General features: G+C 37.1%; 3 protein-coding genes across 4 annotated transcripts; 2 read left to right on the top strand and 1 right to left on the bottom strand.

Annotated features, from left to right (window-relative positions):
• Positions 1–2,332: 2,332 nt before the first annotated feature.
• Positions 2,333–5,740, top strand: urp1 (urotensin-related peptide 1; the record flags this gene model as incomplete). Its single annotated transcript, XM_079838200.1, has 5 exons — positions 2,333–2,435; positions 2,831–2,932; positions 3,050–3,090; positions 3,234–3,339; positions 5,498–5,740. 5 exons carry the CDS (start codon positions 2,333–2,335, stop codon positions 5,527–5,529), a joined length of 384 nt encoding a protein of 127 aa, XP_079694326.1. The 3' UTR covers positions 5,530–5,740.
• A 133-nt stretch (positions 5,741–5,873) lies between these two features.
• On the bottom strand, positions 5,874–14,076 carry clic2 (chloride intracellular channel 2). The gene is made up of 6 exons (XM_079838199.1): positions 13,726–14,076; positions 11,547–11,656; positions 10,092–10,217; positions 9,480–9,580; positions 6,676–6,845; positions 5,874–6,566 (listed from the first exon to the last, which is right to left on the bottom strand). The coding sequence occupies exons 1-6, from the start codon at positions 13,777–13,779 to the stop codon at positions 6,408–6,410; spliced, it is 720 nt and encodes a 239-aa protein (XP_079694325.1). The 5' UTR covers positions 13,780–14,076; the 3' UTR covers positions 5,874–6,407.
• A 3,345-nt stretch (positions 14,077–17,421) lies between these two features.
• On the top strand, positions 17,422–24,054 carry LOC307139624 (protein eva-1 homolog C). Of its 2 annotated transcripts, XM_079838667.1 has the most exons (8): positions 17,428–17,680; positions 19,202–19,404; positions 19,789–19,912; positions 19,995–20,147; positions 20,273–20,416; positions 20,519–20,590; positions 21,853–21,933; positions 23,353–24,049. In XM_079838667.1, exons 1-8 carry the CDS (start codon positions 17,587–17,589, stop codon positions 23,739–23,741), a joined length of 1,260 nt encoding a protein of 419 aa, XP_079694793.1. In that variant the 5' UTR covers positions 17,428–17,586; the 3' UTR covers positions 23,742–24,049. The 2 variants fall into 2 exon arrangements, with proteins under 2 accessions (XP_079694794.1, XP_079694793.1); XM_079838668.1 differs by lacking the exon at positions 21,853–21,933 and having other exon boundaries at positions 17,422–17,680; positions 23,353–24,054.
• The last annotated feature ends 1,996 nt before the right edge of the window (positions 24,055–26,050 follow it).

Here is a 26,050-nt window from a genome sequence, read left to right as displayed (position 1 = left end):
TGCACTTCCTTCTGTGACGTGATATACACAACTGAAGAGCGCGTGCGCCGCGCTCACACCAGAATGTTGACAAGTAAATTTTTCTGAGGTATTAAACTTTTTTATTTCGTTTAAGTTATGAATATGACACACATTGCCTGGCTACACCATCTCATCTTGACAGCGTTTGTCCTAGGCTTCAACTGCGCCTGACAGAAGAATGTATTTTTCGGAGGTGATTCTTACACTTTACAAAAAATTATAAATAGCTTTTATAAAACTGTATAAGTCCTGGTGGCCGTTGAGAGTTGCCATGACAACGGGGCATATTCAAGCTGCTGGAGAGGACTTGTCGATATTTCTCTCAGTCTAAGTTAGGCTATATATATATATAAAGTTCAACAACTGCTTCAAATTGGTTAAGTAACATTACCCACGGTCTACTTTAATTACTTTTGTTAATATTTATACCTCTGTGAGGTAGGCCTATAAATAGCCTATAGCCTACAGTTACTAGTAATGATGCTGAGCATGTCTTGAATGCTTTCATTCATGTTTCACCGTACATCCTATGTTTTATCAATAATTTGGGTGCATTTTATTGTTAATTTTGTGTTTTTCTAAATAAATGAATTTAATTCATTTTGAGTCCACATTCATCATTCATATCTGTTGAAATTGCCATTGTATAGGACATATAGGTTAAACTACTGCATGTCCGCCCACAGAAAAATAAATAAATATAAAAATTACCAACACAGAACTATTGATCTACGAACGTCGCAGTTATTATAATTGGCAAAGTTTCGAATCTATGCGACAGACAAACTGTGTGCGCATGTCACAAAATTATTCCTATTGGAAGCATCAGCACATGTAAACACCAAATCGGTTTAGACAACGTCGCATGTAAACAGTCCACCGAATCTTTCAATCGGAATGACAAAAAAGTGCGCATGTAAACGTGGCTACTGCAGACTGGAGTAATAATCCTGAAAATTCAGCCTTGTCATCACAGGAATAAATTACATTTTAAAATATAGTCAAATAGAAAACTGTTATTTTAAATTGTAAAAATATTTAAAAATATTACTGTTTTTAATGTATTTTTGATCAAATAAATATTTTTCCTAAACATAAAAAAAATTTGACCTCAAAATTTTGAATAGCTTGTGTATATTACATAACATATATAACATAACAAAAGAGCATAGCAGTCGTGAATTTTGATTTTTTTTTTTGAGAAATGATTTTTTTTTCATAAGAATTTTAGTTAACCAAACCACATTTATTTAATAAAAATAATGTTTTTGAGGAAACATTCAAACTCTGCTATATAATATATGTATACTGATATATGTCAAATCTTGCTTTTCTTCAAAGTACACGCACACAAAAAAACATGTTCTTCTTGTTTTGTTTCTTTCTGTTTTTGGACACAAAGACGGTGTACGATGAGAGATGTCACGGTCTAATACTTTCACCTGCAATTTCAGAAACTCAGGGATGACATAATCCATCACTGCGCTACGCTGTTTGTTCATTTGGCACCAAACAGTTGTGTCGTATTATATACCTTTCACTTTGATAAATACAGCAAAAGAGAAACCAATAGCAATGTCCCAGGACACACGTCATCTGGTGCATAAGAGGGCTTCTTGAGTATTCATGGATTGCTTTGAATGTCTAACAAGGATTGATTGTGACAGTATCTAACTTTGATGTCACTGAGAACAGAATTATGATTCGGCCCTTAACTTTATATGAAGAGTATTTGGCAACCATGTACTAACATCTAAATCAATCATTTGCACTGCAATGCACTTGTTGTGTACATGTTTTTAACCTACAATTTTACCACCAAACCTGTCCCTAACCTTACCCATAACTCGATAGCAGAAAAAAAAATTAGCAATACAATTTGTACACATTTTACCTAACAATTCATTATTTTTCATGTAAGTACATTGTAGTTAAATACACCTAATATAAACTGTGACCAATGGAACATCAAAGCAAATTACAGATTAAAAATCATTCGAAATTTGTAAAATGCGCCATGCAATGCAAGGTATCAGACATAAAGAATCTAAAGGTGGTCACTGATGGGTAGTGAAGAGTAAACATTTGTTAGGGTGTCTGTGCAAGCAGAGATAGGCTCTGTCTGAATTGACAGCACACCCTTAATTGTGTCTATGACGAGAGAACCTCACGTCAAAACCATTAACACTGGGATGGGGTGACATGAGCAGTATTGATCCCTTCAGGATAGATGGCCTCGGAAGATATAAAACTGAAGATGCCGGCTGGGGCAAGGGCACTGAAGACTGAAGTCACCCGTGATCCTCTCAACATGTTGTCACTGGCGCTGCTCTACATTCTGGCTGTGGTTTGCTCTGCGAGGAGAACTCATGCACTGCCTCTGTATTCAGACACGGCACTGCCCCAGCAGGAAGGTAAGATCCACTCTGTGCTTTTGATAAGTTGGCAAGCTCGTGATGTTTGTTAAAGCTGAACATCAAGACAAATGTGCAGTGTACATTTATGAGACATTAGGTTGATTGCTGAGTGCTTCATGTCTCGTCTGTTTCCAATGTTAATGTTAAAAAGGAAATGGTGAAATGCAGTAAAGGGAAAATTTGATAAAGACCCATGAGCTTGATCTTATTAAGATAATCCGAATCTTTCCACTACGACTTTAAAGCATAGACATTTAACTTGGAAAGAGATATCTGTTTTTGGACAATTGAGGAAATTCAGAGATTTTATTTTCAAATGTAATTAAACCCCCCTTGTAATTGAATTTCTTTTTCAAATGAACAAAATCGAAATATGACATTTTGTTTGGCAGAACTGATTCAGAAACTGGTGGCAGAGGTTGAGGAGGGACAAAGTAATGATTTAACAGAGCAAAGGGACATCAAAACCGTGCTCCCTGTCCTGCTCCAGAGAGGTGAGACAGGGACTCTTGGGGACAGTTGTTATTACTAAATAACATGTATCATATTATTAGAAAGGATACCATTTTCACGTTTTCCTTCAGCCAAGTCATGTTTTTCTGTCTTTCTAGGTGCAAAAGAAACTTTGCAGCAGGAGAAAATAAATAACATGGTATGATCACACTCTTTGTAATGAATTTACAATTCTTTCTTTCTTTCTTTCTTTCTTTCTTTCTTTCTTTCTTTCTTTCTTTCTTTCTTTCTTTCTTTCTTTCTTTCTTGTGTGATAATGAATCGGTATGTCTGTGTCTTTAGGTGGATGACTTAAAAGCAGTTGTCATAAAACTAGCAGCAGCCGATAACCTGCGTTCTCAAGGCTATCTACGATCTGAGCAAAACTTGCCCAAAAACAATAAGAGAGGTGAGCCATCAAAGAATCAAAGCAGAGATTCCCATATGAAGTGCAGATTTTTTATATATAATGTTATTATATAATGTTATTGCCATATATAAAATTGGTGTTGGCGAGTAGCCTATATGACGGTGGTAATTGTGGTAATTCTACAATGCAATGTTGTAAGAACATGGAGGTAAACAAATGTGGACGACGCTCGGGACAGTTGACAGGCCAGTGCTGCATCGTCACAAGAGTTTAAAGGGGTAGTTAAGCCAAAAATGAAAAGTTGTTATAATTTACTCACCCTCAAGTTGTTCCAAACCTGTATGAGTTTCTTTGTTCTGCTGAACACAAAAGAAGATATTTTTAATAATGTTTGTAACTAAGGAGATAGAGCAACCGTTGACTACCATAGGAAAAAAAATACTATGGTAGTCAATGGTTGCTCTTTCTGCTTGGTTCCCAACATTCTTCACTCTATCTTCTTTTGTGTTCAGCAGAACAAAGAAACTCATACAGGTTTGGAACAACTTGAGGGTGAGTAAATGATGACAGAATTTTCATTTTTGAGTGAACTATCCCTTTAAGCCTTGGCAATTTAAATATTCAAGTGCAGGAAGACGCAAAAGGGAACTCAATTTATTAAGCTCAATTTGCGTCAAGTGTACGCTATAGCTACGTCGTAGGCTGTCTGTAGCATGCGTAGCCAACGGTGTAGCCTGACCTGCACCTCCCCAAAAATGTAACAACGCGTCAATTCTATGCGGGCCGCAATCGCTGTGATTGGTCTGCCAGAACCCCTCCCTCAGGTTTTATCATGCTCCCTCTGCATGTGTAATTGCACGTCGACGTGGTCAATGACGCAGAAGTATAAATGAGAATTGACACGCAGCCTACAGTGTAGAGGCTACGGTGCAGGTCCGACACAGAAGAATAAATCAGCCTTTACTCGCGTTTTGTGTGCGCACACATCCAAAATGTGCACTCAGAAAGCTGCACGCAAATACTGAATTGAGCTCACTTTTGCGTATTGTGCTTGAACGGATAAATTAACACACAAGAACAAACAAAAATGCCCGTCTTGGCGAGTATCCTATAGTAAACTTAGGGCCAGATTTACTAAAAAGGGCAAATTAGCTAAAAATACAGATGGGAGGGGAAAGTTCAGCATGTGATCTACTGACGACGTGTAAATTAAAGAACACAGACGCAACTGGATAATTTCCATAATGACCAACGCAATCTACCAACATTAGCGTCTGGTTTAAGATGTGCTTTTTCAATTTATGGCACAAATACCATAAATTGACTAGTGCAAACCTTAGTAAACCACCTTGCATGATTCTTTTCTCTTCCCATAAATTTTGTGTCTGAAAGGGAAACTCTTACAAATGCATATGCAATATGGTCAGCCACAAAAATAACCCTGTCCAAGCCGTTTCAGCACGAATTTTTCACTGCGTGTCTTTAGTAAATCCTGACAATAGTTAACGCCAAAAGAGGGTTTGTGCTGGCGCAAGCTGTTATTAAATTTATAGTCGCTTATGGCTTAAGTGAACGTAAAAACAGTAATAGTGTATTGGATCAATTTTTTCTGCTGCTGTTTGTGTTTTTAATGTTAATCAAACAACAAAGGACAAAGAAAAAAACATTCACTGCTCTTGACTGAATAACTTGTGTAACTTTAATAAGAATGAATTAATAAGGATGTTTAATTTATACAGTGATGACTGTCCAGTGTATACATTTGATTACTTTATACATATAGAAACAATTATTCAATGTTTCTACCTGAAAACTACTGTTACTTGTCTTTAATAATGTTTAGAATTTATATTAGTTAGGCTTTTAGCTTTAGCTGTGGTGTCGAAATTGGAAAAGAGAATTGTGAAGTTTTACTTCTAAAATTTTAGTTTCATAACTGCCTGCAGTTTCATGGCTGGTAATAAATAAAAAAAATTAATGGCTGGAAAATGTTCTTTTCCCATTGGTAGCTTTGGCAAAAGTTAGTTTCAGGCCACACATTTTTTTCAGTGACAAAAAGCAATAAGAGACAAGATTTTAGACAATTTTAAAAATGTAATGCAGATTTTATTCATATAAAGAATATGTCAAGGATGACACAACGGCTTATATATCCTTATTATATTACTAATCAAAGTTTTTGTCCTTCCCTTTACAGCCTGTTTTTGGAAATATTGTGTTACAAACTAGGAATTAACCGGCTGAGATGGACTGAGGACCAGCCTGACATCCCTTCATGTACAAACACCTAAAATGTATGCCTTTGTGTCCCCAACCCCATAAAATATAAATTCAGCTGCCCTTTGACATTGTGAATATTGTTTTATATTTATATATAAAGTAATCTAACATGAATATGAATGTATTTTTTATCATAAATGAAAACTGACCTAGAACTGCAACTGTAAAATAAATATAGTCTAGGTAATACAGATCAGTTGTAATATTTGTGTAATTTTCGTTTTTGAATCCAGTCATCACCAGCTATAGATATGCTTTGACATTTACACGAAAAGAGAATTACAAAATAGTTATATGTGTGATATCAATTTTATTTTAAGTAAAATCTGAAAGAAAGCAGTTTAATCTCTTTTTTAAACAATCATGATGTCTAACAATGGTGTTTGAGCAACTCGGTACATCCTTCACAATAACCCTTAATACAAAACAACCATTACTGACGCATGACATTTGTGTTTTCAACTCATTTTTACAGATGATTAAAAGATATATTACATATAACCGAATATGCCTTAATGAATGTAAAATACATATATACATTATGCACAAAAACATTACATGCTGTTAAAAGCACAACTCGCCTGTTGTGCTCGAGATCGTTTGCAAAAGATCCTATGACATCCTAAACTATAAAGCCTCTTTGACAATAGCAGTCACTTAAAAGTATTGTAGTAAATCTAATGGGCTCAACAGGCACAATGAAAGTGCATAAGCAAAATGTGTGTTTTGTATTTGTTACTCTACTAAGAATGTAGATGCCTTAAAACTTATAAACTGAAACTATTTACACTATTTAAACATTTAGGCTACCGCCATTAATCTGAAGTTCAGTTCCTCTTGGCCACGCTCAGATAGGTTTTCTCAATTTCAATGTCAGCTGGACAGGTCTGGCTGAACTCCTCTCTCTCACATGCATTCTGCAGGTAACGCCACACCCCAGTGAACTGAGCAGGAATCTCAAAACTACAGTACTTCCTGGCAGCAACCTACAAAAAACAAAACACACACACATCATAATTATGTATTTAACATTAAATAGCTGTATAGGCCTTTGTATGTGTGTGTGTGTTTCTGTAAACCACAGAGGCGTATCACCTTGATGACGTGCAGCTTTGGTAGCAAGTTGCAGTCTGCCAGTGTCAAGCGGTTGCCATCAAGGAACTTTCTTTTGGATATGCTGATGTTTTGATCTAGCTCGTCCTGAAGTGGAGTGTTCAAATATTCATCCAGACGCTTGAACTCTTTCAATAAGGCTTTTTCATGGACTGAGGAATCATTTGATAGAGAAAGAAAATATAGTGATATAGTACATTATAATACTGATGCCAAAGTGTCTACATGCAGGAATATTCAGATAAAAATCAGAAAATCATATTCTGTTGCTCTATTATGTAAGTTTCATAAATGCATTAATCTGATTAAGTAAATAGGCCTGTTTTGTTTCTAAAAAGCAGCTTGATGATCACAACTACACTGATCATGATAGTGAAAATCTTAATAAAACTGCTTGTATCACTCTGCTTGTCTATAATGCGCAGTTCCAGTCAGTGGTGTGTATTTTCATGGACTCTTCCTGCAGGTTACTTCGTTACACCAGTAGGTGGCGACAAATTACTGTCTTTATGAGTCATTGAACCAAAACAATTTGTTTCAAAAAAGCTGATTAAAGCCACAATGTGTAATTTTTCACCGCTAGAGGTCGCTTATTCAAAATAAAAGCGAAGCTTGATGACGCCTTGATTTCACAGAGCTTTTATTAGGCCGCAGATGAGTGCTTCCGCTTCTTCTGCTTCTACTGCTGTTTTATCATGTTAGATACATTTGAGTGTGTTGAAAGTAATGTTATAATGCTACTCAGTGCATTAGCTCAGCAGTAGTCTCAGCCTTAAGGCCTGTACACACCGGGACGAATATCACGCGCTCTTATCGCCAATGTTTTTCGAGACATTAAACAATTAAATTAAGCTTCAAATAATTGTTTTCTAAAGATGGTTTCTGTCATTTTAGGCAGTTTTTATCACGATGATTTAATTTCAAGTGTTCGTTTTTTAAATAAGTTTAGTTTTAGTGAGTTATTTGATACTATAAAAACGGGGGGTGTGATGTTATGATTGACAGCTGAGATTGACGGCTTCTCTGAGTGAAGTTGTCACTAAGGCACTAACGGACTTTTTTCGGGATTTTTTGGAGGAGATTGGAGCTTTAGCTTTAATTTCTACATTTTCATAACTGTTTATTTCACACCAACATAATTAATTGTTCTGCATCTGCGAGAGTGTGGGCGGGCTTTTGATAATCGTGCTTCTACTTCCTGCTCTCTACTGCGCAACTCCGGTCCCGAGATCGCTACTGCGCAGACTCGGTCCCAAGATGTCAGCGCCGTGTGCGTGCCTACGAAAGCTTCAACTCTGGTCAGCGGAAGTCGCGTCGTCCATATTTTTTTACAGTCTATGGTTCACACCCAAACGTTTTCACTGGCAATGCGCCAAGTGAATGTGCAAATTCAGTAGATAGCGCTCCCGGCACACAAGGTGGTGCTGCGGCACTTTACCCTTCTGATACTCGCTTGTCACACAGAATAAAAAGAGAGACAGTATTTACGTGCTTGCCAAAACCATAGACATTATGTCTATGGCCAAAACCATTCACACACTTTTTGCTAACTGGCAAGCAGCATTAGCAGCTCATCTTCTTCTTTGTCTACTTACTACTTCTTCGTTGTGTCAACGTGTGCTCGGCAAGACCACTTTGTGCTTGAGTGCCACCAAGTTGTGTTTTACTGTCACTTCAGCAACTCCAGGCACGTGAACAAAAGCGCAATTTTTAACGAATCAAAATTAATCAAAATAAAAAACGAGCCTGGGGCGTCTTTTTAAAAATGACGCTTTTACACTCACATTTAGTCACAAGGCGTTAAAAGTCGGCGATAAACGCGCATGAAAATCGTCCCGGTGTGAACAGGCCTTTAGACGTCACGGACTGGCTGAATGTCTGATATGGCAAACTTATCTGGAAACACTTCAGGAGTTTCCAAGTCGTCATCTGATTGGTTGTATTCTACAGGATGTCCGTGAGATGTGTGTGTGTGTTGCGGTCTGCCTGGCACAACGTTCTTGAATTAATAATTTATAGATGCATGCCGGTCTGTTATTGCAGGGACATCGATTTTACATTTTCACACCCATGGTTGCGTTACATGTCACTCAAACATTCTCTTGCATGGTCCTTGACCAATGAAAGCTGCGATAGAGTCCAGACTTTCTGCCGTCAGGCTGAAGGTCTGGCTACGCGAGACTAGCTCAGTGACTACTATGTGAGACACTTGTTGCACACTGCAGTAAGCTAGATCGATATTAGGCATGGTAAAATGGTACTTGCGGTAAATCAAGAAAACGAGATTTAAACAATTAGACTAACTGTGTTGAGCTATATAACAATGATTAGTTTTCTGTTGATGAATGTATCCATACAGTTGCTCAACTGTCTAATAAAACCATAAAACACATAATATATTAAAGCGCCTTTGATGTTTCTACAAAATAAACCGGAAATCGAGGGTAACACGGGTATGTCATTGACAGGCGACGCATGGACATGGTCTGTGTCCTGGTCAAAATTGCATATTTCTCTGGATTATATATCACAAAATATATAACGTTGTTCTAGTGGTTTTTTGGATATTGTAATCCAAAAATCTTACATATTGTGCCTTTAATTTAGAAACTACACAAGCGACTCTCGTTATGAATGAGTTAATGCAATGGTTCTGCTTTTTGGAAGTATTTTCGCAATATCGTGTCTTGTAACTCAAAATGAATTGTATAAATGCAGTATCACACAATCATGCTGCTTCCGTGTTAATATATATTACATTTAAATATATAGGTCTGATAACTCACAAGCACTTTTTGGGCTGTTCTTGATAAACGCAGAAAACTTGGCAAAAATGTCAGCACCAACATCAAAAGACTCTTTGTAGCGGGGGCTGAGATGAGGATATCTGATAGGATAAGAGGGAAATATTTAGAGAAAGTCATCACACACCTAAAAGATAGACATCCAATATTCACATGATAATGCTGATACTCAAAAAACACTTAAGCTTATCCATGGTACATAATACATGTTAAATAGGCTGAATGTTTTTCCGTTTTAAAAATGTCACAAATATTCTGTCATATAGTATACACTGCTGTTTGGGGTTGGAAATAAGGCTCTTATGCTCACCACGGCTGCATTTATTTGATAAAAAATACAGTAAAGTCATATTTTAAAATGTTATTTATTCTTGTGATGAATTCAAAACTGAATTCATCAGCCATTATTCCAGTCTTCATGATCCTTCAGAAATCATTTTAACATGCTGATTTACTGCTCAAGAAAATAGTCTTTGATATTGATGATTCATCACAACCATATCAGTGTGTCAGATATTACTTAATGAGTTTAGTCATGCGACTTATGACAGAACAAATGGAATAATGTCTCATTGTGAAAGGTTTACACAATACCGAGGAGGGGCGAGTGTGGTCTCCAGGAACTCTTCGATCTTAATGAAGTCAGTCTTCAGCGTGCCATTGTACAGGAGGAAAGGAGGGTTGGTACCTGGTGCTAAATCCTTCAGCTCTTCTGGCTTCCTAAACAACACAGGGTGGAGCAGAGCAGAGGGAGTGTAAACCACAGGGTGTGGACATGGTCAATATGAAGTCACGTATTGTACGGAGAGTCTTTGAATGAGACCTAAAGTGATTAATGCTGCTTTAAAACAGTATTAAACTCATAGCACACGGATATGGGAGTGTCCTGCTAAATAGATGAAAGCTGCATTTGCTTTAGAAGAATTAGATGGGAACAGGGCAATGGGAAAGTTCACACTCCCTTCATCCTGTTTGTAGTACACCCGCTGTACTTTGACCGCCCCCGGTGTTATCAAATCCAGTCCATGTAGGTCCAGAATTCCTCAGATTTCACTATTTGTCTACTGCATTCCATTCCATTTGATAGTCCTATCCAGGGCCGGATTTACCTAATATTGTGACATAGGCCCACTGTCGGTCGGAAACCTATGACCAATACTGCTACTTTTCAGGAAATGGAAAAAACACTGTTAAACAATAATTAAACAAAATAAGGTTGTCAAAGGTGATATAGTTGCTTTATATATGATACTATAGCCTAAAAAAAGGTTCTATATGGCACCAAAAATGGTTCTTGGCTCATAATCAGGGGAACCTTTTAAAGTGCTATATAGCACCAATCTTGGTGCTTTAGTGGTTCTTCAGCGGTTCTTCAGAGGTGCTATATAGCACCTTAGTCAAAGAACCAGTGAAGAACCTCTGAAGAACTGCTGAAGAACCACTGAAGCAGCAAAATTGGTGCTATATAGCACTTAAAAAGGTTCCCCTATGATTACGAGCCAAGAACCATTTTTGGTGCCATATAGAACCTTTTTTTAGAGTGTACACCCCATTAGCATTTTACTAAAATCAAGCTCAAATCAAGTTTTTGCTGCGAATGTCCTGTTTTTTTCCCGTCATTAACGGCCGCATTTGAGGCATTAAGTGCATTGCATTACATTTTCATCAACTTACAGGTTATGTTGTTTATTGTAGCTGTAGCTATGTGTGCGCTTAGTTTTTCTGTCATTTGGCTTCATGTTGTTTGGTAGGCTTATTGGCTATGACTCAATGGAAAAATGTTTCTTGAGTAAAGAAAACGTTTATTCAAACAACCAGTTCTTTATTTATCTTTGCATTGCAAACAAGATACACTCCACTAAAATGTGTGCGGCAGGGTGGAGTTATGAGTTTTTACCGACAGTTTGTGGAGCCAAAGGAGTTACGAGGTTTAGTCACAAACTGTTTTTATACTTTTCATTGGTGAAATATTTGCAAACCCTGCAGACAGACGTAAAGTGTGACAAATAGTAATTATGTATGAAAAAAGACGTGATGCTGGCAGCTTACTTCCTCATGTCAACGGTGGTTACTGTGAACTTGACTCCTTTCAGCCAAAGAACCATGAAGAGTCTCTGGCAGAAGGGACAGTTCCCCACATTTTCTCCATCATGACCTGCCTTGAAACAAAAAAGAGAAATCCATGGTAAGTATCAAAGTTTCACAGACAAGACACTAGGTTACATAGACAGAGAAACATATTATATATTTCCTTAACCCTCATGTTCTGTTAAAATTGATTGTACTGTATGTTTTTTTTTTATGTTTGGGGTTCCAGAGACCCTGGACTGTATATTAATAAAATATAAATAATGAATTTGAAATCTACCTTTATTTTCTTTCCATATGTTTTTCTGACTTAAAGGGATACCCAAAAAATGAAGTCTGTTGTCATTTACTCACCCTCCGCTTCTAAATGTATGTGAGTAAATGATTACAGAAAGTTCATTGACTGAACTACCCTTTTAATCAAAGCCCAGTGGAGGCAGAAATTTAACCCATCTGTTATTATAGCATATGATCACATTGAGGAAAATAAAGTGTGAAGTTTCAGGAATCTGATATTTTAATCACTATGTTCACATGCAGAGCTGGTTATTGCTAGAAGTAACACAAGTCAGTTGCGTTTATATGCTACTCTGTAATATACTATAAATTTATATAATTTATATAATATATATATTTATTAAAAATACAATAAAAGAAGAAGCCATTCTAATAAAATGAACATCATTTAACATGTCTTTACTGACATTGCATTACATGACAGAAATCCAGATATTTTAAACCATTTTCTCTTAATTCTGTAAAAAAATGAAAAATAATTAAAAAAAACATTATCCATTATCCATTAAGTTTACATACGTTTCTTTTAACCCCATTTTTAATCACAATGCAATGCAACACATCATTCAAAATACACCCAAAACACCTGTGGAAAAATAAGTATGGAAAATTCCTCCTTATTAACACAGTATTGGGCTCTATTTATGGGCCATGACAGTATCCTAGGAAACAAAGTTTGTGTTTACATGATGTTTCAGAATGCTGCTTTCTGCAAAAACCTGAATAAACATTTTCATAAACAGCAATGTTTTTAAGATATCCTCTCAGATCTCCGCAATCTATTATTATTAGTTTACTTTAAATAAATGTGTCCCTCCCTTCAAAAAGAATAGGACATAAATAGTCCATGTATTGTGTGGGTGTGGGAGCTTGATCCAAAGAAAAGGAAAAGCAGGAATTGTCTAGAAGATAGAGATAACAGATCTGAACAATGCCCTCTACCGCCAATAATGCCCATCTTTTAAAATAAGAACACAAAGAGCTGCACTATAACTTCTCCAATAAATGGTGACAATCTACAAAGCTTTGATGATCTTTAGGATGTTACGGTCACTGCACATCCATGTCCTACTCATTTAGTTCATGAACTGTAGCTCAACTGGTAAAGCATGAAAGCATCGGCAATGTCAAAGTAATGGGATCTACAGGAAACGTAAGCGTGTTTACGGGTGTGACGATGGATCCAAGAGCTGTCAGTGTTTCAGTGCGTGCATGTGTGGTGATAAGATGATTCCAGTGATGTTTGAGTGTCTGTTCTGATAAACAGAAGCGTAAAGGCGAACAGTTGCATATCAAACATACTATCCAGTCTACGGTACTGCATGTGTTAACTGAATTGACTGTATACACCCAAATCAACCTCTGATTCATGGTGCCCAAATGTAGACCTTCCCTGACAAAAAACACTGATAGAGCACTGGAAGATCTTGGTTCATGGTGTCTTTGTAGAGTACTATTCAACAAAATATTCTTTTCTCAGTCAGTATAAGAATATGAAGTAGAATATAATCAATTTTTCTGTCTATCAGGAAAAAACATAGGCCTACACTGATATAAGAGGTGGAAAATAAGAGGCAAACGGTACATAAACTACTAAGAAAATTTGATCAAAAGTTATAATTAGGTTTAACATCATTACTCCAACAGTGAGGATTACATAATGTTGAACTTGATCAATATTCAGATTAGGGGTTTAGTCATTTATTTTAACTAACTGTTGTTATAATTTAATAAATTATTTTTATATTTAATATTATTTGATTCTACTTCATTGGAATTAAAATCTTTAATTTGGAATAAGAGTATCTGACCAACTCAAACTTGTAAAAGTTGAACAACTGACCTTTATGAAGAGCTCAATTCGTGGTTCTTTATCTGAGTCTTGTCTGAGTGCCATTTTTCCCTGCAGGAAAAAAAAACTTTACTAAGTCCAGACGTCCGAGAAAAATATTCCACAAATCAACCAGAAAACCCCCAAAAGATTTGTACACAGCTGTAATGTGGGCAAGTGTTCGCAGATGAAAGTTAGTCAGACTCTTGCTGCCTGCTTTCTCCCTCCAGCAACACACTTTAAAAGTCAGGAGGGAGGGAGGCTAGAGAGGATGGGCGTGACCCTAACTATATAACTGTGCTGCCAGGCTGTGTCAGAGAGCTCAAAAATAGCTTTTCATTTTATCCAGTACGCACTTACACTAAGGAGAAACGTCACAGTGCTATCTCAGACGTGAAGCAGGGGCCACATTCCATTCATGGTGGTAACACTTCTACCTCTTACTAACTTTCCCCTCTCCCATATGTTCAATCACAATGTGCCCCTTTCAGCTGTGTAATGGAGAGGCTGTTTTACTATACATTAACAAATCCACTTATTTAAAAGAAGATATTGCTCTCGCATATTAGACAACAGAGCGAAGACTTTCTCTTCTCTTTTTGAGTCTTTTTTCTAGTGGTCTGACTCAATCTGTTCTTTCGTATTGTCTACACTTCTCTGGAATTTTTTGAACTTCCAGTAAACTCTCAAAACCGTCCAAAAAGAAAACTTTTGGCACAGCAGAAATCCAATCACAAGTGAGCTAAATCCCTTGGGGGACATTTGGGGATGTCCTCAATTGATATCAAAAGTTTCGTTTTTGGATGTTTTTTTTTTATTTTTATCTAAAATACCGTTTTCTGGTAGGAATAGGGGTACGATGTGCATTAGGGTTAGTCTATAGTATTTATAGTGCATATAAAACATTAGAAGTCTATTGCTAAGATACACAGTTGCGTGTGTGTGTGTGTGTGTGGGCATGTTTTTGTGAAATATCAGGACACAAATGTGTATAATTTGGGTATGACATAGGTATTACAAAAAGAGGGTGAAATATGAGGACGTTCCCCATGTCCTCACTTTTCAAAATGCTTATAAATCACACAGAATGAGTTTTTTTTCACAGAAAGTGAACTGCACAGTCTCCTGTGAGGGTTAGGTTTAGGGACAGGGGCAGTGTAAGGGAATAGAAAATACGGTTTGTACGGTATAAAAACCATTACGCCTATGGAATGTCCTCACATTTCACAAAAACAAACATGTGTGTGTGTGTGTGTGTGTGTGTGTGTGTGTGTGTGTGTGTGTGTGTGTGTGTGTGTGTGTGTGTGTGTGTGTGTGTGTGTGTGTGTGTGTGTGTGTGTGTGTGTGTGTGTGTGTGTGTGTGTGTGTGTGTGTGTGTGTGTGTGTGTGTGTGTGTGTGTGTGTGTGTGTGTGTGTGTGTGTATGTGTGTGTGTGTGTGGGGACAAATGAGGGTGCTGGTATATGTGATCATTCTCAAGGGATGGGTTCTCTTAAACAAATAGTTCCCCTCATTCCCTGAATGCAGTCATGTTGAGTCAGAGGAAACAATTCCGTCATCTCATGGCTTCCCCTTATAATTGAGCATATTAACCTGGAAAGACTCTTAGAACAACTTATAGCATAAAATTAATCTCTTACACCAACTTAGACTATAAAATTAATGTTGTACGCTGGCGCTATAAAACAGAAATTTTAATGACAGAATGTCTTACATAACTGTTTTCAATCCCTTTAAGAGTTTCATTTCCTCATTCAGCACACAGATGTTGTATTAAGGGGTTTATTGCATCATTCTGGGGAATTTACACTAGTTTGAAACAACATTAACACAAAAAACAGACACATGCTACATGAAAAAAGAAACCAAAGAAAGCAAGGAGTTGCTTTGTTATTCCCTCACAAAGACTTGGTTGTAGACACTTTTAAAGGGATAGTTCATCTAAAAATGAAAATTCCTTTGTCTGAAACCCGTATGACTTGTCCAAACTATGAAAGTGATGACCACGTCTTGTCAAGCTAAATTTTTAAAGCATTATTTTTAGTAATATACATTAATATAGTGTACAAGTAAGTGCTATTTTAATGGTGGAGCTTGTCAGCCCGTGGTCTCTATAAAACTTAGATTTTTGGAAGAGAGCAGCTCAGACATTTATTTTACTTCATATCTTCTTTGGTGTTCCATAGAAGAAAGATAAGGTTTTCAATCATAACAAAATTTTTATTTTGGGGTGAACTATCCCTTTAAGTATAAAAGGCTGGTGATTATACTGTATATATAGCAAGAGCTTGACATGGAAACTCCTAACAAACCCTGGAAATTAAGAGAGTTCCACTTCGGCTAGAACAGGAAATGAGCCATCAGCCATGCCAGTTTACCCAGTGTAGCCTACTCCCTTCTCTAGGAGCCAACAGGATACTATGAGTAACAGAGCTGTGAGCTGTTTCAGTCCACGCTAGCTTCTCTTTCCTGTTAACATACCGCACCACTGCACAGAATATACCAGCAAACAACAAATCACCATGGAGATGATGAGCTGTAACGATGCAAGACTGTAAGCCTCTAATCTGATGCCACTGCTGCAACCACTAAGCAAACATGGCAACGGTCAGCACATTATTGTGCAGAATTTGTCTCTATACATCAAAACAGCTCTAATTTAAATCACAAACATTCCTCTCAGGCACCAGACCGATCTCATATGTGTGGGTGGAACGTTCTTTAACTTGGGGAGGGTGGTTGTATTGACAAAATGCTGAGAAAGCTACATGTTTTCTGACCTCTGCTTAATAGTCAGCACATGTTTAGATAACATACTGTCCTTATAGAGCAGACTGACACAAGATACATATTTACCAGCTATGTATATAGTGGCAACAGAGTTGCCTCTCCTTTAGTATTTCTGGAATAGAGAAAATGTGATCACTAACCACTGACCTCTCTTTTCCTCTGAATGAGAGAGGAAGTACTTATTCTAATATGATAGGCTATCTACAGGACATCCAGCAGCTGGGAACACACACACAGCTTGGAAAATCCTTGCTTATCTCCCTAAAACAGGACCCCAAATGTTGATCATGCGGACCCACTTCTGTCATTGTACATCAACGCAAGCAAGGGAAACAAAATCGTCAAGCTCAGAAAAGATTATTTCTTGTTTTGAGGTTTTTTTAATGACGAGAAATGGAGATAAATCTGATTTAATGACCCTTTACACAAAAAAATAATTCAAGACTCATGTCTTATTCAGTATTTATCTTGTTTTCCAGTTTTAAAAAAATCAAGATCAACACAAGAAAACAAAAATTGTATTACCCCAGTCTCCAGAAATGTTTCTTATTATTATCAATGTTGAAAATAGTTGTGCTTCTTAATATTTTAGGGTAAAGCATAATACATACAGCATTTATTCAAAATTCAAAACTTTGGTTTATTAATACATTTAAGATGTATTTGAACAATATATATGAAAACTATCAGGTTAATTTTAAAGATTAGATTTTTTTTTTACTTTAAACAAGACTAAAATACTTATTAAGAAAGTGTTTTTTTCCCAGTATATTTGACTAGAAACTACATTTATTATCATCAGGGTGGCTACTTTTTAAACAGAGGTGTGAACTTTGTCACCTCAAAAAGCCCTTTTGATAAATAAATGGAAAACAAGCATGGGAACTGTCTAAATAGTGCAATGATACAAATGTGTGTCAGTGTCAGTGCTGTTGAAAGAACACTTGTTCTCCACTCAGCACAATGCCACCATTGACCCTTTTCTCCTGGTCAAAAGTCAGAGGGCAGTAAACAGCCAAACAACTTCTCCTAGAAAACCACATTGGTTATAAACCACATTGATTCGTAATGTGCGTTGTGCACTATGTCTCTATGGAGCTCTTGTTGGTCTTGGTGTTTCCTCTCATTAGTCCTATCTGTCAACACAAGGCTAACCTCATCAACTCCAGATTTCTCTGGTAAGTGTTTTTCTTTCATTTTGTGGCTATGATAGAGGAAATACAGCATGCTGTCTTGGAGCTAAACTCCCAAAGGAAAGAGGACATTCCGTATTTTGTCTTTTACACAGTCCTTGTCAACAATCTGTAGAGCATCAGCTTAAGAGAGACGGGTGTCCCTTCCTCCTCCATTGTTTGAGCACAATCCATATAGGAAGGCAAAGCAATATTAACCCATTCTGAACCAAAGACAAACATTTTGTGTTGAAACTAAAGGTTAAAGAAATGTATAATATGTTATACTGTGGGCAATAAACACTAGAAAATACACTCAAATACACCAATGCATATAATGCCAACAGCAGTGTTCCGGATGTCATAGTTCTGTAAAAAGTCATAATTTTATATTTTGATTACTTCAGGCATTTAAGTGACACATTGTTTCAACTGTTTATGACTGTGTTTCTGTGCCGCCACCCCCCCCCCCCCCCACACACACACACAAACAAAACAAAATGGCTTTAAGAGTGATAATCAGCCAAGAATGGCTCATTGTGCTTATTTGTGAGTGTGTCTTTGCCTGGCACTGCATAACAGAGAGCTCTACAGATGCAGAATGGCTTAACCCAAGAGAGATAGAGAGAGAGGTACAGGCCAGACATTACCCTTGATCCAGTTCCTTCTCATTGAATACTCATGGATATGGTCCAATTTTATAAACATAACACGCTTGGAATCTGAGCAGTGTGGAAAAGTGGAGGATAAGAAAGAGAAAAATGCACCTGGGGAGGGAAATGTTCTACAGTGTCCCTCATTTATGTTCTCCGCTTCATAAAATCTAAATCTCAAATCTGCAGTACAGTGAACAGGAAGACCTCTTTCAATTTCCTGTTCCTGACCTCTGCCTCTCTCTTTCACTGCAGTTTTATATTTGAAAGATACAAAATTCCTGAGGCAATTTTCAAAATAAACTATGTGCAATGAAACAATAGAAGCTAACTTGAAATTTAAACTATTGATAAAGTTGATTTATGATTGCCTATAGATCATTATAGATATAGATTTTATTTACAATATCCCTTCCCAAATCACAACAATTTATGATCAATACAATGTTATTAATAACTGAATAGGCTCACCAAAGGGCAAAATGATTAACTTTTTTAAATTTATTTTTATTAGTTTTCCTGTCCTGTGTTCTGACGGCACCAGTTAGAAATCTCTGTTATTGTATTACTGAATTTGTAAGATTAAAACAGCACTTGTATTAGAAAACTGAGAAGAGCTTTCTACATCATAATGTCAACCACACCTTGCAATTGCAAGATTAGATAAGCGAGGGAGTTGGTTTGTCCATTGTCATATTGCTGGATTTGCACATATAAGTGTACAATTGTGGTCTACAATGCCATTGTGTAATGGGTTTTCTAAATGCATTTACAATGCCTTGTTTGAATGCTGAGCAGTGCCTTTACTCAGCAACGGTGATTCTCAACTGATGTTTCTGGCCCACTTAGTATATCAGTCTATTTTTCCCCTTAGATTACCTCCACAGGATCTTGAAGAACCACACTGCCCATGCCTGTGATGGAGAGACGCTGTCCATCAGATGCCCTACTAGAACATCTGTGGCTGTCCTCTCAGCATTTTATGGACGTCGTGTCCCGAGTCCATATCTATGCCCATATGCAAACCCAAACATAACAGAGGAAAACACTGACTGTATATCAACAACCGCCATTCAGGTAACATTAATCTGCATTTACTCATTCTCTACACTCTAAAAAAAAAAAAGGTTCTATATGGCACCAAAAATGGTTCTTGGCTCGTAATCATAGGGGAACCTTTTTTTAGTGCTAAATAGCACCAATTTTGGTGCTTCAGTGGTTCTTCAGCGGTTCTTCAGAGGTGCTATATAGCACCTTAGTCAAAGAACCGGTGAAGAACCTCTGAAGAACCACTGAAGCACCAAAATTGGTGCTATATAGCACTAAAAAAGGTTCCCCTATGATTACGAGCCAAGAACCATTTATGGTGCCATATAGAACCTTTTTTTTTAGAGTGTAAAACTCCTGTATATAACTCTTAATGATTGACGAATTTGAGTCAGAATCAATTTTTATGGCCAGAAAGTGATGTCTGAGTGCCAGGATCGACAGGAGTGTCAGATTCCTGTGGTGAGTCCTGTATTTGGTCAAGATCCCTGCCCTGAAACCAGCAAATACATCATTGTCTCCTACAAGTGCAAGCCTGGTGAGACACCTGTAGGCCTATTGTTCTTCACTTTAGCGATATTGTAACCGAGCAGCACATCAATGATTTTTCTTCTTCACAGAGCATCATCACTCGAGAACTGTGTGTGAGAATGAGCGGCTGAAGCTGGCCTGTAAGAATGACACGGTTCTGGCCATCTATTCAGCCACGTTTGGCCACCTGGAGCACGACAGTCTTGAGTGCCCTCAAGAGGCTAAAACCAAAACGGACATAGGTCTGACAATAAAATAACACACTTCTCCCATCTAGTGGAAAGGTTTTGCTACAACAGCAGAGGCAGTAAAATTTGTGTTGAAATTAATTTGATGAGATATTGCTTAAAAGCCTGTTTCCCGTTAGAGTGCTTGTCTCCGTCGGCCTTGAGGAGGGTGTCGAGGAAGTGTCATGGCAGGACGAACTGCTCTTTGTTGGCTGATGCTCAGGGTTTTGGAGACCCCTGTTTCCCTGGCACCAGAAAGCACTTGCGAGTTTCCTTCACCTGCGGTGAGTTTCAAGAGGTTTAGAAAACCTACAATCACCATAGCTATTCATTAGGTACTGTTGACGCATGCATAAAAATACTTACTTTGTTCGTGTGCATTTAAGTACCACGGTATCTACTGGAAGATGTTGGACGTGGAAACACAGATCCTTTCTTGCTCTCTGACTATACGCATGGTAAGAAAAAGAAGATTATGGTGTAGGCTAAATTATCTTCATTGCTAAGCTAATTTTCATTTTAATAAACCGGCTTGTATTAAAAAGATGATTTTAACATAATAACTGCGACTCATTCCATGTTGTGAGAAGGCCTATTGGAAGTGAATAGGCCCTACATGACAGGAAAGATATACAACTGTGGTCAAAAGTTCACATGTAGCCTATTGCAGACTCTGCTAAATGATTTTAACAAAATAAAAGTTTTTTTTTTTTTTGTAATTGATTCTCAAGTGTTGTTACCATGTATTTTTGTTTTGTGATGGCTATTCATGAGTCTCTTTTTCATCCAGTTAAACAGCCCAGTGTTTTTCATAAAAAAACATCCAGGTTCTGCACATTCTCTTGTTTTCCAGCATCTTCTGCATATTTGAATCCTTTCCAGGGACTGGAATGATTTTGAGATCCATATTTTCACATAAACAACAATTGAAAAAGGTGTAGCCTAAACTGAAAACACTGATGCTAAAGAAGGCAACAAGTTGCATTAACAGTCAAACGAAGATGAATGTAAACTTTTGAATGGGGTCATTTTTATTTAATTCAGCAGTGTTGGGTGTAATGCATTACTAAGTAATAACTTACTTTTCCCTTGAAAACGTAAATATTTTTTGTAATTTAATTACAGTTACTTCTGATGTAATTGTTTTAAACTATAACAATTCTATAAAACAATAGAGGATTTAACGTCCACATTTTACATCTAATGTTAATGTTAACCTTCTCCCTTTAAATATTTTGGCCAGTTCAAGAATAATTTATGGAATTGTATAGCCTATTATTTATTTGAACTATTTAAAAGAGCAGTTTCATGTCTGTCCTTGTATATTGTTTAAATGGTCGATATTGATATGGGATTTAGAAAGTAATTAAATACATTTTTTAGAGAGAGTAATTAGTACAGTAATCTAATTACACTATTGAAGATGTATTAATAGCTAATGGCTCACTTTATAGAGTAACTTACCCAAATTCAGCTATTATTTTGTCTTGTGGTCCATCTAAACATCTGTATGTGAAAGAGCATATTCAGGCATACTAAATCAAATTTTAAAAAATATTAATTTTATTATCCTTCTTATTTTGTTAAAATTATTAACATTTTGCTGATTTGTTCAAGGTGTATGTATAATTTTGACCACAATATGACATACTGCCAGTCATTGGTTGTTGGCGGTCCTGCTGACTGCGGGATCCAATCCCCTCCTCTTCCCCCTTCACAGGAGGGTGGTATACTGGCCCTGGTGTGTCCAGACCACAAAACATTTTCACCAACTCTCTGGAAATGTTTTCCCAGATCCAGGGTACGTTAGATGTGTGGCCTGATCACAGAATGTTTAGATGATTTGATGCCATTTTTATTTAGTATTTGCTTTTCTTTTTTTTGTGATTTAATTATTTTTCTTTTTTTTTTATTAATTTTGCAAATGCAAACATACATTTTATATACAGTATGTACCAGTAACATGAATATAATACAAAAAACTAAATCAATGCAAAAACAATTAATATTTCTTTGTGGTTTTCTAACATCAGCAGTCAGCAATTGCCTTCTCATACTAATTAATTTAATCTCTTCTCCTCTTCATTGTTGAATGTATATGTAACGAAGGTTACGCTTAAAGATGATAAGGGCTGATTTTGATTGCAGTGAACCAGGTGTGTCGGTCAGAACACCACAGAGAGAAGCATCAATTTGAACTGATTTTATTTTCACTGGTATGGAATATTAACAGGAGAGGGAGTCAGCCTTTACATGAACCTTAACAAGAAGGAGTTTGAGCTAAACAGTGCAGTGGACTGTGGAGGGCTTCCTTTACGGCCTGCAGAGAGAATGGATCCTAACTTTGCTTGACCCTGAAGGTGATGGCCGATAAACATGCAAAGGGACAATGACCCAAATGCGTGAGCAGGTTGAGCACATTTAGTGGAGACTTAGATTCAGTAGGTGCACAGTCAGTGAGTCCTGCTTTAATTGACGTAGAACTGGCTCATAAGTGGGCCGAATACTCATTAACAGACGTAGACGTGTTTGGTATGCTCGTAGTTGAGATGTAGATGTACAGTATTATGAGTGTGTGGTTTCTCTGCAACACACAAAGAGCAATACTCAAATAACAGCAACATCAGTACAGATAATCATCATTCACATACTGACTATAGGCTGCTCCCTTCAGACAATGACAATGATCCATAAACACCTGATATAACATTTCCATCACATTTACTTTCACTATTTATCTACATTATCTACTAAAACATTATTAACATTATAATTCTGAACTTTGAAGATCCACACATAAGTTATAATAACTGGCACGGATTAGTTAACATTGCCATGTAACATTATACAGCCGATCACTGCCTCATTAAAGATAACGAGCATCAATCAACATTGAAGGAGTAAAGTACTCACTCGTTATAGGACGCACACAAACACAAGAAACATCTAATCAGAGTGATGCACGTCTTCAGCCGTTCCTGAATGCGGCAAACTGATTTCGGACAGCTGCTGAGGTAATCTGCTGTTCGCGCCGTACTGAATGAACAGTGTCTCTTCCGGTTGCTCGCGCCACAGACTTTCATAATAAGAGTCTCACTAGAGTAGCGCAAGTGCTCTGACATTATCATAAGTGGCCTTTTGCACAGTATTGTTTATTACATTTTAAATGTTCACTTAATTTCTTTTCTTCATCTTGGCCTCTCTTTTCCATTTCCTCAAGGTCTTCCGGAGACAGTGGCTTTATACTTTGTCTCTGGTATATGTGCTGGTCTGTTCTTCTTGCTGTGTTTGTTCGGTCTCAAATCCACTCTGATTAGAGATCTGAAAGACTTGGCGTCTGAGCTAGGAGATGAGCTAAAGTCCTCCCACAGGTCACAGGGAGGACTAATAGAGGATTTTGATGACGATGATGCCTCCTTGCGTACTTCTTTTCGCAACCTAACACGCTCTTATCACACGCCAGACGTGTTCAACCAAGAGATGATAATGACAGTGGTGATGGAGGACAGAAGGGATGAGGACAAACCTGAGATACCAAATGGAGACGTCTGGCCCCATATCAACTCCAGCCCTTATGCCATGCACAAAATCAAAACCTCCTCTGCCTGATACTAATGTTCTCTGCATATCTGATTGTTGACTGTTTTCTTTAATAAAACAAACACTAATTATACTATTTAACATGAATGATATCCAAGATTAGATTGTCTGGATCTTAAATGTGTAACAAGAATGACATCCGTGACATCCTTATCAAGCCCACCTGCTTGTGTTTTTATAGACTGTATTTATGTATACATTTTCATTTATGTATAATTCACTGTTTATTACTGGTTTATTAAATGAGTGGAGATGTAAGACAGTTATCTTATTTATTTGGATGTTGTGCACATTGAAAATAAAATATATTAGTGTCCAAACCAGGTGGAATTGGTTTAAAATAATTGTATCTAAAACCGGGTTGTGTTTAAATAAAAGGCTGTATACTGGGAAGTTGACAAATAAGCAATAATGAAGAAAAATGCATATTGTTATAGTGTGAAGTCTGATGTTTGAGAAAATATAAGGGGTCACTAACTTGTCAATTCTTTCAGTTTTTTTTTTCAAAATGTTTACTGAAATGTCCTATGGTGTGACATAGCAACAATTAAGAATATGGTGTCGCACCATAAGACAACAAAACGTAACACTTTTATAGCGGTTCCAAAAAAGTTAAATATTTGAATAATTCTGAGACAAAATCTTACCATTCAGGGCTTCAGTAACATGACCTTGAATTGGGTCCTTCAAATAATTAAACTTGTCAGTGGAATTGCCCGATTTAAAATCAGGATATTGTGTCACACCGGAGGGCATGGTTTTCAGAGACAAAATGTAGGCCTACAGGGAGTGCAGAATTATTAGGCACGTTGATTTTCTGGTCATATTTTTTTTCCAGGCACATTTGACCAATTCCAAACCACAGTAATCCTAATAACTGCTATTGATTTAGTATTTAATAATGTATAAGTGATATATAATTGTTCATGAAGGCTGGAAATGAAAATCACCTTATATTCAGGTGTGCAGAATTATTAGGCATGTTTTCTTTTACAGATAAATTGAGCCAAAAAAGAGATTTAACTCAGACTGAAAAGTCAAAAAGTATTAAATGCCCATGAGAAGGATGCAATACTAATGCAATACTAGACATTGCAGTTAAGGCATGACCATTGGACAGTGAAATGCTCGTTGGGTCAGCAGGATCTGACAAAAACAGGTGGTGAAGAAAAGACACCTTTTAACCGCAAAAGAATTAAGAATTAAGGTGAAGAATTAAGGGTGAAACCATCAGGAACCCTTTAGTCTCCAGCGCCACCATTTTCCAGAGCTGCAACCTACCTGGAGTCTCCAGAAGTGCAAGGTGTCAGGATCTCAGAGACTTCAGTTAGGTAAAGAATCCTAAAAAATGACCCCCACTAGATAAGAATCACAAGCTGAAGTGTTGTAAAATACATGAAGAAGGTTTTTTTATAGGCTTTATGGACAGATAGGTTGAGAGTGACTCTTGAAGGACCAGCACCACATCCTCTAGTACCACTGTTTGAAGAATTCATCTTCCAGAATCTGGCAGTACGTTTTGGGAGTTCATTTTAGTCCATCCTGAAGTCCGTTTTGCAGAGATGGACTAAAAATGAACTCCCAAAACGTACTGCCAGATTCTGGAAGATGAATTCTTCAAACAGTGGTACTAGAGGATGTGGTGCTGGTCCTTCAAGAGTCATTCTCAACCTATAAAACCTATAAAGCCTATAAAAAAGCAGGCTTCATGTATTTTACAACACTTCAGCTTATGATTCTTATTTAGTGGGGGTCATTTTTTAGGATTCTTTACCTAACTGAAGTCTCTGAGATCCTGACACCTTGCACTTCTGGAGACTCCAGGTAGGTTGCAGCTCTGGAAAATGGTGGCGCTGGAGACTAAAGGGTTCCTGATGGTTTCACCCTTAATTCTTCACCTTAATTCTTAATTCTTTTGCGGTTAACAGGTGTCTTTTCTCCGCCACATGTTTTTGTCAGATCCTGCTGACCCAACGAGCATTTCACTGTCCAATGGTCACGCCTTAACTGCAATGTCTAGTATTGCATTAGTATTGCAACCTTCTCATGGGCATTTAATACTTTTTGACTTTTCAGTCTGAGTTAAATCTCTTTTTTGGCTCAATTTATCTGTAAAAGAAAACATGCCTAATAATTCTGCACACCTGAATATAAGGTGTTTTTCATTTCCAGTCTTCATGAACAATTATATATCACTTATACATTATTAAATACTAAATCAATAGTAGTTATTAGGATTACTGTGGTTTGGAATTGGTCAAATGTGCCTGGAAAAAAAATATGATCAGAAAATCAACGTGCCTAATAATTCTGCACTC

Source organism: Gobio gobio (genome assembly GCF_949357685.1).
Source record: "Gobio gobio genome assembly, chromosome: 16".
NCBI lineage: Eukaryota > Metazoa > Chordata > Actinopteri > Cypriniformes > Gobionidae > Gobio > Gobio gobio.
Note: the sequence above shows the minus strand (reverse complement) of the source record. Positions and strands in the feature narration are given on the sequence as shown.